Source organism: Gambusia affinis, linkage group LG11, assembly GCF_019740435.1.
Source record: "Gambusia affinis linkage group LG11, SWU_Gaff_1.0, whole genome shotgun sequence".
Lineage (NCBI taxonomy): Eukaryota > Metazoa > Chordata > Actinopteri > Cyprinodontiformes > Poeciliidae > Gambusia > Gambusia affinis.
In genome coordinates this window covers 23,581,179-23,599,153 of record NC_057878.1, presented here as the reverse complement: position 1 = coordinate 23,599,153, position 17,975 = coordinate 23,581,179, and the positions used below count along the sequence as shown (strand labels likewise).

At 36.5% G+C, this 17,975-nt stretch overlaps 1 protein-coding gene across 6 annotated transcripts in view; it reads right to left on the bottom strand.

Annotated features, from left to right (window-relative positions):
- Positions 1–17,975, bottom strand: part of LOC122840311 (partitioning defective 3 homolog B-like) — a 218,629-nt gene that overhangs the window by 57,836 nt on the left and 142,818 nt on the right. For all 6 annotated transcript variants that reach the window (XM_044132600.1, XM_044132598.1, XM_044132601.1 and 3 more), the window contains one exon: positions 933–1,053. In XM_044132600.1, the coding sequence (XP_043988535.1) occupies positions 933–1,053 (121 nt within the window). The remainder of the gene's footprint in view (positions 1–932; positions 1,054–17,975) is intronic.

Sequence of the window (17,975 nt, the reverse complement as noted above, 5' to 3'; positions counted from 1 at the left end):
GCCTCTTCTCATGAGGAGGTTTGTATTTTGTCAACTATGCAAACACCCTCTGTCTAACACGATTGGTATGAAATCTCTGAGTGCTAATGCATGAGGTTTTTCATCCTTAAACCAACCATTAACAATGTTTGACAGCATGTGGAAATAAAAAGGAAGGATCTGACTTGAAAAACTCCTTTTACTGGATCCACTGTGATACCATATCAGCTGGCTACAGAGAGTTAACAGTAGCTCCATAGAGAGGAATTAAATTTGATTGTTCAGAAGGTAATTACTTTCATTCTTCGCTTCTTCACACAATAGACATTAAATGAATCTCTGCCGCTCTACAATATGCATTTCCTTCAAACATTAATTGTTTATTTTCATTTTATGAAAAAGTTACCAAGATTTGTCTCTTCATTAGCTTCCTAATGACACCTGGTGTGAGTGCGGGAGGTAACTATTAATGCAGTGATATTACTTTATCAAAGGCAGACGGTTTTTTTTTTTTTTTTTCAGGAGTGACTCAGGTAGACTGTAGATTTGTGTGGATGTGATTATCAGTCTGTGATTTGAAAAACAGTTCCTCCGGGATGACAAGTGACTCAAACCTCTACTTATCTTCTCTGTGTGTCATTCTAAGAGAAAAGCGGATCATATCAGTGTGATCTGCCCAATACCCACAGGAGCCATACGCATCAAAGAGCACCTGACTCTGACAGCTAAAGGGCCTTGATCACTTGGCAGACGCTGTAAAGCCGGTGATCACTCTGATGGCTGAAGTGGAGTAAGATAGTACACTGCATGCCACTCACAGACACTGGGATGGAGACATCCCATAAGAAGATTTACAGAAATGTAATTTCAAAACTGGGTTTTAGATAATCTCTAAATACTTTTTGTGTATTTTTTTCGACCCATCAGTGTCAGGTTGTGATTCTGCTACGTACCCTGTGTGGGTCGCTGTCATGACCTCTGCGTCGTAGGTCCAGTTCTTCATACGATGGCACCATTCCTTCTCGTCTTGCTTGCTGATACTCTCTTCTTAGCAGCTGGATGCGGTCCATATTGCTGCACAAAGACACATAATCAAATGCGCATGAGCACACCTTAGCCGGGGCAGGTAGATGCAGGTGTCCACAAGAAACAGATGGAGTCAAACACACCCAGAAAAAGAAATTTTGAGAAAATTGGAAAAATACATATTTACAAATCTCTTTGTTCCAGTTTGTCCGAACACTCCAACCTCTACATTTTGAATATTCACTCTGACAGGGTGTCTCAATAGATTTTTTTTCTGACATAGAGGAAGGGGTAGTGTTAGAACTTTACAAATTGTAGGCAGATTTGATTTGCAGGGGAAATCAGAAAGCAGCATTCACTGACTAAAAGTAAAACAAACAAAACAAAAACAGAAAGTTGCTGCTAAAGTACAGTACAGATCAGAAGGACACACCTTCTAATTGAGCTCAATTAGAAGGTGTGTCTAAACTTTTGGTCTATACTGTATATTCATGAAAACAAGTACATTGGAGGAAAGCTGTTCCAGTATAAGCTACTTTTGGATATAGAATTTCTTGTATCTACAAGTCCTCAGAAAGTTTGGATATCATCATTCACACTGCGGCTATCTGCAGTATCTGCCGGGTGTAGAGTGATGTAAAACTCAAGTTTAAGTTCTGCTTTTACTAAAAAGCACAAAGCTAGTACAGCAGTTATTGAGGACTCACTAAATATGTTACTTTTGGGATAGCTGATTACCAGGTGGAGACAGTAACTCTTCAGTGTAAGTATGAATTATTCTTATGTTTTTTTTGTTCGACTTTTCTGCGTGGTTTATGAATTGGGAGAGTGTACCTGTTAAAATCTGAATTTGTTTGTTATATTAAAACACAAAAACAATCCATTTGAATGCATGATGGCAAAATGACACTGTTTCCAGGTGTTGTTTTTTGACCAAAGTTGACATATTGTGAAAATTATTGTTGAACAATCCTATGTTGATGATGCCAAACAAGCCATGTGTTCATTCACACAGTAGTACTTCCAACATCAACTTCAAAACTTGGACTGCAGGGATGAAGACTCCAATCCCTTGATCACTCTCACTGCCTGCATCTATTTCGGTTTCCTTTTTTCTTCCTGCTTCTTTTGCAACCGGAAAGAAAACAAAACCATCAATCAATTCATGATTATTCTCTCTGTCAACGAAGGAAATATACAGCATAACAACACTGAACTCTGGGCACCCTTGTGAGTCATGCACATGCACACATATCCACTCACCCACACATAATAAAAATGCAGAAAGTCATATCATACACATACAGTATGAGGTCATATGCAACATTAGAGATGCAGTTTGCAATTTCATGAACCGAGGCAGAGCAAGAGGGGAAAATGCGCTGGAACATCAGGTGATTTATGAAAAGTCTGAAAAATAGCAATATACACAAATGCAAAAAAAAAAAAAAAAAAAAAAAACAACACTCAGAATGGCTCCAGGACATTCGGTGAGCACAACGCCTTCTGAGGGATCATGAATGAATATTGCTACGTGCTTTGTTTGTGGACATTTGGTTTTGCTAAATTCCCAGTCAAAAATCTTCTATAACAAACTCAAATAATAGAAATTAAATATTCAGGCTGAGAAATCATGATCTGATAAGTGTATGACATTTTTTTCACCATCCAGGTCAGATTTAAAATTTTTAAAACAACTGATTGACATTAAATTAGACACTATGTTGTAGTTTAATCTACAGGGTATTTAAACATTCACAAGAGACTAAATCTATAGTCTCAAAGACGTTGCGTGCACACATAGTCCTCAGTGTAAAAAAAAGGATGCTGCATTACAGTGACACATAATCTAGTTTTTATGTGTGTGTGCATGTGAGTGTGCTTGCTCTTTCAGCCTAAAAGCCAAGAAGCGCTGTGTCAGCAGTAACACAAAACATCACTCTGAAAGAATGCATTTAGAGAGAAATCAGATGGAAACTGCACCTGATGACAGTGCAAAACATCTTATTGGGTCCCAATTGTTCCTGTGTTTTTTTTATTCATTCATTCAACAAAAGGTTCCAGTTGGTTGGTTACATTAAAAACAATAATTGAGAAGAAAAAAAAACAAATGAGTATTGGAATGAATAAATTCCATAAGATTTACAAATCAGGAAAAAGTAATGGGAAAGCTAACATTTTAATTAAGCCATCCAGTAAAAACAGACATGTAGCAGTGGTAAATGCTTCTATGTAGAAGACTCCACTTTGTCCCATTGTTATTTTAATTAATAAACTTTGAACACAATTAAATAAATTTATTGGGAAAAATAATCAACCAAAAGAAAAATTCAGAAAGATTGAGATACAAAATGAAGTGATTATGCCACTGTTAGAAAACATGTATAATTGAGCCCTGGCATTGGCAAGATTAGGAATCACAGTCGCCCACAAATAGTTAAAATCTGGGAATTTTTTTTTATTCCTCTTCTAAAAATGCTTATAAGTGACTATTTTAATAGTTCAGACACTAAACACACCCTAATATTCATTAATATGGACAGAGGAAACAGTGTACAACAGAAGCTAACATCTACAGTCGTTCTTATTTCCACACTTAGGGATACAGCCAATCAGTGCCAAGTAAAATTAATGGCACTACTGAATTGGCTATTTTGCAAATACTAACCAATAGCAAGTCAAAAAAGATTGTATCTAGGTATTTCAGCTTCAAAAGCTGCGGTGTCTTTCAAATATTTTAGATATGTGCAATGAAAAAATCTGCATCTTTAAAAACTCAACCGTGAAAATATGGAGGTTCACTGTATGGATCTGAAAACAGTAAAATTGATAGAGACCTTTTTGCTCGCTTTACTAATGCTGGACTATTTTTTCTATTTGCAGAATAAACAAACATCTGTAAATATGGTTTCCCAAGCTTCCTGTAGAAATGTTGTTACTAATATTGCCAATGCAGCAGCAAGTGCAGCAGGCGTAATTGTAGTTATTTATCAAGTTTATTTTTAAGCAAGAGATTGTCTTTAGTTCTAGGCTGGTGATGTGATACTGTACATTTTATTCTCGTCAGATGAACTACCAGTTATTTCTTGGTTTATCTGTCTTCTGTCTGTCTGGAAATTGAGAAAACAAACATATTAATAAAAAACTATAGAAAAATTATTCTTAATGGTCTTGACTGAACGTTTGCATCATGTCTTACTCAGAAGGAGTATGACTAGTGTTGATTTATGTATGGCTTTTTTAGTAGAACCATAAGAACCCACAAAATAGTCAAACACCATTTGTGTTGAATAACCACAAATATTTCCCTGAAATATTAATCAACTATTTCTAGGTAATAATGGCTATCAGAGTCAAAATCAAGATATCAAGTTTTCCCAAAAAGAACCGCAGTGGCTGTAAAAAAAAAACCTTAAACTACTTGGATGAGCTTTAAAATCGACCTGCCAATGGGACAAGTATAGAAATTAGCTTCTGGGCTATAATCTCATGTATTTACACCTAAATGTTCACTAATATTCATTGGTCCATTTTTAAAAATCAACTTGAACCTTAAAGTGATTGACCTAATCCATAGCAAACAGCCAATTGGTGCAAAAAGAGTGGAATGGAGATCATCTGAGAGCAGTGAGTGTCTGAAGTGATTTTAGTATAAACACCTGTGTCTGCAAGGTACATTCACCGCTTAATCCTATTTAAAGGCCCTTTACACATTCAAACCTATGTTTCTGGCACAGCTTAGGTATTCATGACTGCTGCACCCTTTTCCAAAATACAAAGTATCTTAAGACATTGTTTTATTGTTTTACTGTAGATTAAGATAATTTATTGGCTTTTACAGCACATAAAACATTGTCTACTTTCAGCAATATCTTGAAGAAATGTGTTTAGCGAACACCTCCTCTTTCTTAACACCTCTAAAGCTACAACAGGCCTCATTTGCACTTGCACCTGTCCCATCTGGACAGAAATATAAACAGATTTAGCACTTGGTCTGTATGCCAGGGTCCCTTTTAGTAAGCTTTAATGGTGTTCACCACTTGTAAGTAGCTTTGGCTAAAAGCATGTGAAATAACTTAATGCATATGTAAATATACAATGTTCCTGGGAAGAAGGTGCAATGCATGATTCATTTGGTATGCAGGGGATTGCAAATTGAAAATCTGGTACTGTTAGAAAACAAGACAGAGCAGCCACACTTATCATTTAATACCATACCTGAAAGAAGGTAAATAGCTTTAAATATCCTGATGTCCAGAGGACATTGGATACTGAATGAAGCTGAACAACTAGATTTAATAGCAGAGAGATGACACACATTGTAGCAGGAATTACATGCATTTCTGCTTTGTTAGTGGCATGCTTGGGAGAACAGGGAGGTAAAATCAGGGCTGTATGCTTTCATTTCAAATAACAATAAAAGAAAATCTAAACAAACTGTAAAGGAGTTAGGTAGAATAGGGAATGAAAATAGAAGTATGCATATCCATATTCATCCATGCATCCATTTTCTATTCACCCTTTGTCCCTAATGGGGTCGGGAGGGTTGCTGGTGCCAATCCCCAGCTAACGTTCCGGGCGAGAGGCGGGGTTCACCCTGGACAGGTCGCCAGTCTGTCGCAGCATATCCATATTGAGTATGGATATAGTAGTTCCATTAAATATCATATACATACTGAATTCTAGACTTTTCTGGATTGAATAAAATTTGTATTGTTTTTTAATTATTATTATTTTCTCTAAATAAGTGAAAACACACATATTTAAAAAATATGCATACACACAAATGAGGGGTATTTTTTTAAGATTTACGACAGCATAATTGAAGGAGAGCAGTTTTAGGAATACATCAAAATGATAAACAGACTTTAAAAAAGAACCGCACATATCTAAACACGTCCAGGATCACAAACTACAAACATAGAAAAGTTATCAACTGGCTTTGGTTGAAAAAGGAATCTCTAATAATTAACTTTAGATTATTTTTTACATTAATCAAAGTTAAGCAAATATTTCACAAAAGTAAAACTTCTTCTTTCTTGGTCTCTTTCTTAAAGCCCCCCGCACACACCAAAGGAAGCACAGCCAGATCAATCTCTGGTTCCCGCTCTGTCAAACCAATAATAATTCTATAAATGTTTAAAACTCCGAATGGGAAACTCGCCATAGCTGGTAATAACTCTGCCATTAATAATTAAGACCTCTGTTCCATTAATAACATGGTGACAGACGCCCAAAGAAATATCAGTATCCACTGTAAAGTAAAGAAATATGTCCTTGTCATTGTAATCTATAAATATTTACCACACTGGTTGGATAATTTTTTATCTGGAGTTACAGCCCTAAAAACTGTCTTCTGGCATATTTTAAATCAGCATTTGGAGCTGACTCGTGATCACAGGACATGTATATTTAACATCCATTTTTAATGTTGTAATGTAAGACCTGTCAAGCTTTCCAGTAAGCCAATCCATTCAGGAAAAATATAAAATATGTTGGTTTAAATTCCCCAAGAGATGCTTTATTTATCAGTGTTGTCCATTCACTATTAATACATTTACAATGTATCATCAGCTAAGTTTACCCAAAGACGACTTAATAACCTCAACCATAATTTAGATGTAGTAACAATATTAGCATCGTCTGAGTGGTATGTAAAGAAACATATTTCATGGATCCATAAAAAATGGAGATGAGGATAATGTAGACATACTGAGAGAAAAGACAAGCAAGGTATATATTATTAGCTTCCCATAACAGATGGATGTGAGCTTGAAGGTTTAATAAATCTGACAGGTATTGGCCAAAGGCTGGTGTGGTCTGGTGTATCTGACACACATGCAGCTACAGTAATGGTTCATGCAGGGGATGGGTGCACAACAAACAGGGGTGGACTAACACACAGGTGATTTATCACCTCTTCCAAGAGGTGACACATGGGAAATATGTCACTCAGATTGTTGGCTCTGTCTGATTTATATACCAGATTGAAAGTGAGATTACAGCGTGCATCAAAATGAGAATCTAAAACCAGACAATACAAAAAGGCTTTTAGGAGTTTTTTTACTAACGTAAAGCTGCACAATGTTATGCCTCTGTTCAAACCAGATGAAAATCCTGTTATTTTCTAAAAGTTCTTAAACTTTTGGAAAACAATTCTGATTATGTTTTCAGAGGGGAATTTATGTTTTTTGCACATTTTGGAAGATGCTTGGTTTTCTGCCCCTGATTTACAACCCAGGATTCAATAAATATAGAAATATTTCTCAAGTCTAGCCAATGCAAATCATTTACAACTCATCTTGAGTCAGGTCACAGCTGTCAGCTACAAACAGCACAACTACACAAATGAGGTGACCAGACAAGGTGATTTTCAAAAACTTTCAGAATCCCAAAAACACTTCTTGTGCCTCTTTTGAACAGTCTATACCTCATCAGTACCATTCAACAATAGATTTGGTCAACTGCATCACAAAACAAGTGATTAAGAGTACTAATGTATGTTACTCTTGTTAATGTAACTCTCTGAAGCATAATTGCTAAACAATATATAATCACCAACATCACTCCACAATAGTTCGATGGCTCCTCCGTGATGGTGTTATAGCCTGGAAATAAGAGCATCCTTCAAGTCTACGTCATGGATTTGGTATCAGCAAATTCACAACATTCTCACCTCTTGAAAACAGACTAGTAGATGACCACTAGACATTCAGAAGGGATCTTTCAAACTCCATCAGACAGTTTATCAGTGTTGCCCACAGCGTTGTTGGTAAGGTCTTCCGTTAAGTTCTCTCACAACACTTTACCACAACCCTGAAAAACTGCTAAAGGTTTTGGATTATTCTTACGAGATTGGTCATTCAAGGTAAGGTCACCTTTGAATAGAATAAACAGGGGTTTTTGTGCAGAGTGGCTGACCTTCAGAAAAACAAAATGTTCTTTTATTAGCACAAACTAATGATAGCTATTTGAAAAGAAAAAAAAAATGCAGTTTGAGAACATAAACTGAAATTGATTTGAAAGCTTTGGAGATGTTACGTTCTGCTTGGAAATGATTCATAAAGGGTAACAATTTACATCAATCAATTGAGAAGACAAAAGACCAGCCTACAGAGGACTTTCTCAACCTTTAAAAGCAAGGGCAAACTACAACTAATACTTATTTAAATAAGGTATGAATCATAAATCCACGTTTTCCATTTTGGACAATATTCAGAACTGGAAATAAAGAGCTTAAATTTGTTGAATTTTAAAAATAAATGCTAAAAATTATGTGTTTTTGAATCTATGCCAGTGCAATCAATAAAAGCAGTTTCATAGTAACTGATGATGACACGCTTTTTCTTTTAACACGATAACAAACATCCGGTCATCTGTGTGTTATCCCTGGTGTGTAGTTGCAGAGCAGAGGATCATTATCAGCTCTGTCTAACAAAGATCAAGTCGACCACAATAACAGACACAGGTCAATGCATCAGCTCTGCAGCCCGCTGTATCTTCTTTCTGCATCTTCCACTTATCTGCTCGGTCTCATACTCACAAACGACATCGGTTGCTAGAAACAAAACAAAAGAACTAAACTAATTAGAGTGAGAAATATCCCCTCATTTGCCTGCAAGGATGTGGGATTTTATTAACTTTATCAATTTCCTTTATAATGACTGTCTCAGTGAAGTAAATCTTCACAATTTGGAGATTCTCTGCAATCTATTTTGAGTTTTTCAGCAACTTTGATTTTTCTGTTTTCCTCTCTCTGCTTCTACTAACCTAATCATCTATCTCTACCTTGATAACATTCATCTCTCTATCCCTCCTACTTCATCTTAATCTCTTCATCATCTGCTCATCTCCGTCGTCCTGCCTCCGTCTCCCTCCCTCGTCTCGCCTTTCATCTCATCTTTTTCTTCCTAATCTCCCGAGCTTGTGCTTGGGCTCTAATTAGCCGACATCTCTGCTAATGAAGTTTGACAACAAAAGACCACCAATGCTGGCAGGTGGGTCAGAGGGGAGGAAACAGAGGGGCGAGAACAGAGGCGGAGAGGGAAGCTTTGCGAAAGAAAGACTCTGTAATAGTGCGGCAGTCTTTCGGTGTGAACCCGCTACAAGGGCTGCCAGGCCTCTGGGTTCCTTTCTTTTCTTCCGCAGGCTAACAGGAAGTGACACGTGTTTTTAAAATGCAGCTGACAGGATATGACACGGTCTCTAATACAGCGTGGTCTACGCATGGGGAGTAATTAGCGCTCTATCGACTGCCATGACATCAATCAGACTAGCTGTCCAAATGTCGTACTCAAGAGAGGCACCCGCGGTGGCAGAGGAGGGTGGCATCCTGTCGTGATGAAAATCAGTGTCTGTGTGAATGCGGCAGGGACTGAATACTAACTGGCATGACATTATTTGGACAAGCCATCTGTATGTGCAGGCTTATACATACATATGTGTGTGTGACAGGCAGATTCAGAGGGAGCTCTACAGGTGGTCAACCCGCTGCCACTAAATCATGTGGGCAGCCTGTCTGGCTAGACTTTCCCCTTTGACTTAACAGTTGTGTGTGTGGCTAAAGGCCTGCTTCCTGCAGGTCTCAGCAAATAATAGCCTTCAATACCAGCGGACCAATACAGTAGCTCTTAAAAAGGTGTGCACACCTGTTAAAATGCCAAAGGAAATGGGAGCAAGATAAATAATTGCAATACTTTTGGTGTGTGTAATGTGACATTTATTCTGCATGGTTAACTGAAATAGAAACAAATCTGTTAAAAAAATGCTTTGTTGAAAGATCTCTTGATTCATTTTTGTCATTCTGTCTTTTTGAGTTCCCACAAACAATCAACTATAGAAAATCTGATTAACATAAACTAAAGCTAAGCAGTGCTAGCTGTATTATTTATTCATTTACTTTTTGACTTTTCCACATTTGCATTTTTTTGAATTTGTTCAAGTAACTTTTTTGGACCAGGAGGCTATCATTAATGAAGAGCACGCTAAAACATGGCATATGGAACAAAACAGAAAGGTTTCAATATTTGGAAAAACTTTGGGAAATGGTGACATTTCAAAAACTGGACATTCCTCCAAATTGATTGAAAAGACGAGATAGAAACTGGTAAGGGGGACAGCATCCCCCACCAGAGCAGCAGGGATTCCCAACAAGAACTGTTTTTGCTCTAGATGTGAAAATATTCTCCTAAGTTCTGCATATGTCTGGACTGAAGATTGAGTTTTCCAAAGTAGAGTGGAAGACTGAAGTTAAATTAAACAAAGCTTCAACAAGGTATTTGTTTATGAGTGTACACATTTATACAACCACTTTATTGAAGTTAATTTAAATTATTGTGATTTTGAACTGATTTATATGTATCAAACCTTTTCACTGTGAAAAGGTTTAAAAATGAATAATTATAGTCACATTTTTAAGTCACAAAACATGGCCAATAACCATGGGTTGCTAGAGGCTATAGCACTGAGAGAGTGAAGGCAGAAATACCTCTGCGGATGGTGAAGGTTGCAGACTCCTGAATTAGACACACAGCCTACTTGACTATACCTGCTGATCATCCCCGCTCGTTATGATTTTTTTTAAATCTATTTCCTTGATCCAAATGACTTTTGACTTATGCACAAGAGGTTCCATCTGGAGGATGCATCACTCTTCTAATCAAAGCAGTTTTTATATTTGTCTTTATTATAGATGTGAAAACCTGAAAAAATAAAATGTTGGTTCTACCCCAATCCATTTGTCTGGCTAGTTTCTCTGTAAAACCTGGTCATGATGCCCCTGAGCGCCTAATAAGAAGGCAGCTAGAAACCCATTTAAGGTTCTGGAAAACACTTCACCTCACATCTGAACGTTTTCTTCAGGTCAAAATGAGCTGTGGATGAAAAGTGAACTCAAGAATGCTTTTGAATGAGGTGAAATGTCAAGAACCATGAAAGGATACCCAGTCACCTTCTGCTGAAGCACTTAAGTTGCAGTTCATTTTAACTTGAGAAACTGATGGAGATTTGAATTCTGACTGTTAAGGTGCCTCTTGTTTAGCACCATGTAACATTTTTCTCTGGTGTTTTTTTAAGCATTTTATTTTATGGTGTGGAGAAATTTTGATAAAACAATGGAGTCACAATTAATGAACCCGAAATATTTCATATGGGTGTAAGTCAAAAAAGGCAATTGCTAAAAAGCTGCCACTCCACTCATAAAAAGTTGAGTGGAGAAAACAAATGTGATAGAAAAAGGTGAACTAGTAACCAAAATCCAGAGATAGGTCATACAACAAAGGATAAATATGTGAAAAAATACATACTGTTAAGCATAATTTGTGATGCAAAGGGTCTGTTTCTCTCTCCAAGGCCCAGTAAGTTTTATCAGGAAGCATGTCATCAGAGTCTTCAATAATACCCAACAACATCAAATTTCAAAATTAGTGGCCTACGTCTGAAAACTGAAAATGGGTTGTCATCAGGAGATCCAGAGATTAATGATCTAAAACGTACTGTCAAATCAGCACTAGAATTTTTCTACAAACACAAAGTCAACATACTTTCATGGCCATCTCAGACATGGCCATGAAAGTCCAACAGCTTGAAGAAACCGATACTGTGAGAAAAAGGTTGATCTGAGAAAATACATACATCAGTGACAGCTCAGGTCACTGTGGTGAGCTGTCAACATGATGCAAACACACACAGCGAGCCATATGCAGAATATAAAAATAGAACAGATGACAAAACAGTGGGAACTTCTACACTGGCAGTGAAAAATAATCCAAATAGTAATATCAAGAAAAGGCAACCACACAGAAGTTGTGATGGTTTAAAGATGGATTACAACAGCAATGATAGGTAAAAGAAATACACAATTCATCACTGTATCCGTAAAGTTGGCTAACAGCTTATGAGGAACTACATGTGGCCCTGCTAACATGCATCCACAGTACAGGCACAGTTGTGCACTTATCAGTGTTGCTCCTATAGAGTTAATAGGTTGTAGCCCTTAATGAAAGTTAAGAAAGATAAAATTGTATAACTGTTGAGATTTCTTATTACTTTACCATATTTTACATCCACCCCATGAGAAAAATGTACCTCATCAAAGAGAATGACTAATAATAGTTCTTTTCAACAAGGTTTCGCACTGCTTCTCATTGAGGTAGTTGTAAGATGCCTTACAATAAGATTAATATACTTTATTTTTGTAACTTGTTGCTGTCATTAAGCTGCAGTCCCATTCTTTATCTTTCCATGTATGATAGAGTATCTAAAACATGCATTTTACTGGCCTAAATGATAAGAAATTAGGTGCATTATTTTCAAACATCACATCTACTAAGTGTGTTTTCCTTTTGATGTTCATCTGATTTCTATAGTGTATGTATACTTAAATAAAAGGAATAAAAATGACACTTCCACTACATTACAGGGAATATGTTACTTAGGCCATGATATCATTTCATTTTACACACTCATCGCTTGATGAGCTCAGTCGTTTAAAACTTATCAGTTGGAGCCAGTTCAAGCATGAAGAAACTAAATTGTTACCAGTGCAGGCGGAGCAACTGCATAGCACAGCATGTGACTATGATGCTAATGGGTTATAGTTGTATGTTTTAAGTAGAGCTAACAGTATGTGCAATTTACACTTGCTGGACAATTGAAAAGAGCAAATTCTAAGTTGCTTGTTTGTTAACATAAATACAAATTTAACTAATCACATGTCATCAACTCAATGCATTTAAACCTGGTGATAAGTTGCTGAAGTCCAACCGAACATCAGAATAGGGAGGAAAAGAGTTTCAGTGACTTTCAATATTGTACTGTTGATTGTGACAACTTGTAATTCAATGCACAATCATCTGTAAGGTTTACAGATCTCATCTCAGGGAAATAATGCCAATAGCTTAGCTAGCCAATAATAAGGCTGTTCTGAAGGAAAAAGAGGGCTGGACACAGTACTAATATCCAGGGAAACTGGTACCCATCTCCACACACTCACAGGGTAGAACATGAAAACTTTATGTAGAAAGATTTCAGGTCAGAATTCAAATGCAAGACCTTCCTGTTGCAAGGCAACACTGCTACTAACAGCGCCACCATGCACCGTATAGTACTACCATGGTGATCAGTGAGTGAATATGGTGTCTTACAGTTGAGATCATAATGCCATTAACATTTTTGACATATCCAAAAAGTAAAATCCATGGTTCTCAGGTGAAGCTGGAAGTTAAGTAGAACACAGATACCAGACAGAAAGCTGATGGTGAAATGTTTTATACCTAAAGCTGCAGACTTCCCTACACCATAGGAATGCAAAGTAATTGAATACTGCAAATTTTGGTAGTAGTATTCAATGTTCCAAAACACCATAAAAGGGCAGAAAAACACTTACTTTTGCCTTCAGTCATGATTTTAGTTACAAAGAATTACCAACTTAAAATTTGTCTGCTCTATAATTCAAGTAATACACCAGACTTGAGGTTTATAGTCACTACATGAGCAAGTAGAATTGTGATGCAAAACAGAATGAAAGACGAACAAAGCTGTCTCTGAGTGTACAGTTTTGACATATAAAAGTGTTATTTTATGAGTCCAAGTGTATGCGCCCATGTGTACTTTTACCATGTGCGTGCTCTACAGAGAGCGGATGTCCTTTGCATGGAATTTATTTTTCATTGAGAACTACTTGTCCAAATGCGAGAGGCGGAAATCATAAATGAGAGGAAGAGAGTGCAACAAGGGGGAAGAGAGACCTAGAAAGGATCTATTGAAGGAAGGAGTGCTAAGGGGGGAGGAAGGGATGGTGCACACGAGTGCCTCTTGAGAGCTTTCTCTTATTAGCCAGGCTGAATCACATGCTTTGAATCCGGAAAACACACACTTTAGCCATTTTCTTGTCTTTCTCCCCATTACCTCCTCCCTGCCTCTACAAAGCAACCTCTTCAGATTCTTCCGTTTTAGTTCTTCCCATATTCACTACTTTTCACTCCTAGCATCTCAGTTTAGTTTATTCTTTACTTTTTTCTGCCTTCGCTTCTATTTTTTCATTTTAATTTTCTTTCTCCATCTAGGATGTTCATTAACTGCCTCCTATCTTCATTCTTTGTGCACATCCTCACTTCATTGGCCTCTTTATCCCCTCTCATCTGTTGATTCATCCCAAAATCTCAATTATCCACTACACAAGCTAAATTGTGACCACCAGTCTTATATTTTCAATTTCCTTTTCATTCATTTCTCTGTATCTCAAAATATGTCATAAATTTCTTTCTCCAAAAATCTTCTCTCAGTTTGTGTTCTGTTCATTATTCATTTTACAAAATACTCAATTTAATGCTCTTTAGAATTAAATCCTTCCTCTTCTTGCCACTTTTTTCACCTGTTTTTCTTCCCATCAAGTCGTTTAAGTATTGACAAAGACATCTCAGACAGGTATAAATGTGGAGAAATGAAATGCATTCTGTGAAACATCTGGTCCCGTCACTCCTTTGAGGTATATGTGATGGATATCTTCCCATCATGTCTAAAAAACATTTGTGGGATCTCTGTTTAGCTTGTCAACAAATTATCAGTGGGTGGCAAAGCATTGCTAGAGGGTTATATAGCAACGGCAGCCAATCTGTCTACGCCACTGAAATGCTAGACAGACATGAAACAGTATATCGGTCCATTACCAAGGTATCAAAAAATGAATTAGTTAAATCACCAGTGCTTCTAGAGTCAAAGAAAATGACCCAGCACCTACCAAGCATGGGTTTGGTAGGTGATTCTTGGTAGGTAATTTGGATGACACTCAGTATGATCAATGTAAAATGCAGCTCTGAGTTGTTTGCATCCATTTTTAAATGTGTAGACTTATCTTTACGGACATATCTAAGGATCGAAATACAAGTGTGTGGAGAAATTGATCCCCTGCAAAAGTAAATTTCATATTTTTTTCAAACTCTTCTACACCAATTTTCTCATTTTTAAGCTAGGAGAGCCAACATTGCTGCTGAGAAAAAAAATGATAATTTTCTAATTGATTTATCAGATAATTTTGCATCGGATAACAGACTTAACTTGCAACTTGAGAAACTTTAATTACCATAACAAAAAGTAAGCTATTTGTAACCAAAAAATGCTACAAAAGTTCTTAAATCAGGCTACATCAATTTTCAATGCAACAAACTAAAGTTAACAAAATGATTTGGGTTGCAAAAAAAGAAAAGAAAGAGTTCAAATATATGGCAAAAGCTTTCTACTTGATAATTACCTTCAGGACTAGATTGATGAGGAAAAGCTCAGACCTATAAAAGACAGAAAAAGGGAAAATGTGCATTTCCCAGATAAACTATGCATAGGTTTTGCTATACCTTATGAGCCAACAGGTTTTATTGTTAATTAACATGGAAGAAGAGAGTTCATCTCATGCAAGTCGCAAAGCAACACTGGAAGCTCCTGTCTCCCTACATGTATGTAGATAAGTTTCTATTTTAGTAAATGTTTTACAAAAACAACTTTAAGGTAAATTAAATTTTTTTATTATTATTATATTGTCTGATCTGCTTTGAGGACATCATTTCTATCGGTCCCCTAACGCTAAAAAGGGGAACAGAATCAAAGGATTTGGGTGTATTATAAAATCTTTGTAAAATGAAATACAATCAAATTATGGATCAAAAAACCAAAAAAATATGAAACTTCTAAAAAAAAACCCAATATTTTCACCAAGATGGTCAAAAATGGTTTTGTTCCCAAGAACAAAATGTTAGAAGGTTGAAATTAAATGGAAATGCTTGGGTATAAAAAAGGTGTATAAGTTGGGAAAGAGGTGAATTTGCTATGTATCCACTTAAAGGCATCATCAGATTACTCAGATCTTGAAGCATCATTGAATGTCTTTAGACTGACATAATGTGATACATTCTGAAAAGAAAACATAAGTTATTAGCAAGGCCAACACATCCGAAACATCCAGTTGCATTAAATACTAAAAGGAATTAATAGTCTAATGTACTATTTTTTTCAATTAACAAAACACATTTTTGTTCTAATTAAATGCAAAACAAACCGCCCCTATGAGGACCTGCTTTTATTTCATGCTTTTTCTTTGTTTCTTGTTCGCTGCTTATCCTTTACACATGTACTACAATGCCCCTCCTTCCTGCGCTGCCAAGCTCACTTCACTTTGGTCTCTCAAGGCTGATTGTTTTCTAATTGGTGGAGTGCCAGAGGTCGTGGTTGTTATGGTAACCTGTGAGGGGTACTTGGACGGGTTGGCTGGTGGTGGATGGGTGACGGCGGGAGGGGGGGCAGCTGTTCATGAAAACCGAGGGCTGCTCTCATCCAAGGCTTAGCGGGTCACTTCAGAAAATAGACTGGATAAGTGTTGGTGCATTTTCTCCTGGTGGAAACTGATTTCCATATTATAAAGACGTCTTAATAAGTCTACAATTCTCTTAAGAAATATTTGAGGCGAATGCTACAACTAGACTGAGGCTAGGTTTACTTATTCCTTTTGTTGTCAAGTTGGAGGAAAGGTTATGGACTTTATAAAGTCAATGACCAAAAAGACATTATGAGTTACATTATGAGTTTAGATGATGGGTTATTTTAAAAGCACTTCTAAGAAAAAAAGAAAAGAAAAACGTAAAAAACATGGGAAATAATATGCAAGTTACTGGCAGACAAACAGAGAAAGTATGATTGGAAGGGAATGAATAATGGATGCATGGATATGTAAACTCTGTATGAACTATAAGGAAATTGCATTTTCTGTGCGTGTAAAAATTGCATTTTTTACACGCAAAGAGATGCACAGACTTTGCAACTCTGCAGTCTAAACAGTGTGTCCATTGAGAATAAAAATAAATGCTAAATTGATCAGCATGAGGTGGAAAACATAGTTCCTATAAGCAAACATAGAAACATTCACTGTGGACTCATACCAGATATTCCTGAAGATGTCAAGCTTTTGAAAACATATTGTCAACATAACATCATAAAACACAATGTGTTCAGTGAACTACTTGGACTGTGATAAATATTAGTTATTGGCATATAATACTTGTCAAAAAAACAGGTCACCAAAACACACTAAAATTTTGTTGGCAAACGTTTGCTGTGGCGTTGTGTGGATAAACTTCTGCAATGTTACAGGAATGAAGGATGAGGTGGCCAATCAATCCTGAAAGGATGTCTCCTGCTCCTTTAAACACGTGTTCACTATTTGACCCTGATGAATCATATCCTCTTGTCATCTATTGATGGTATAGCATGGTCATTCGGTATATTCAAATGACCTCCTTCTTTGGGCACATAATGTTGCTGAACCCAAGTTTATGGCACTGCAACCTCTGCACTGCTTGTACAATAGGTACTAGGCATGATGGGTCCATTACTTCATTTGCCTCACTTGTTACCCTGATGCACCCCTCACTTTTGAAGACAGTAAATCTGGATTCATCAGACAACATAATGTTCTATCAATCCCTCCACATTTCAATCTTTATGGCAAACTGAAGCATTTCTCTGAATATCCTCACTAATAATTAATGATTTTCTTATGGCTATATGGCTATTCAGTCCCAATCCTTTTTCTTCAATATTTGTTTGTGTTAAAATGTTCGGGTGAAAAGGTATTAAGAAACTTTGACTGTTATTGACTAAACATCATTAGCAGCAAAATTGTAGTTTTTTTTAATGCTGCTAGGCTAGAATTATATATTTTCCAGTTAATTTCTAGAGTCTGTTTCCAATTAATCCAAATCATAAAAAAACATAGACAGAAGAATTTCTTTGTTTTTTTGTATATGATATGCTTTTTGCGACAATCATGAATTTTAAAATTTCCAGATACTATGCAACCGATTCAGGATTAGACAGATAAATTAGCAATAAATTTTGACATTTGGTCTTGGGTATAGTTTGGAAATACATTTTTTATATCCTGTTTTATTTTTCCAAACCAATAATTACAGAAAGTTTAGGTGACC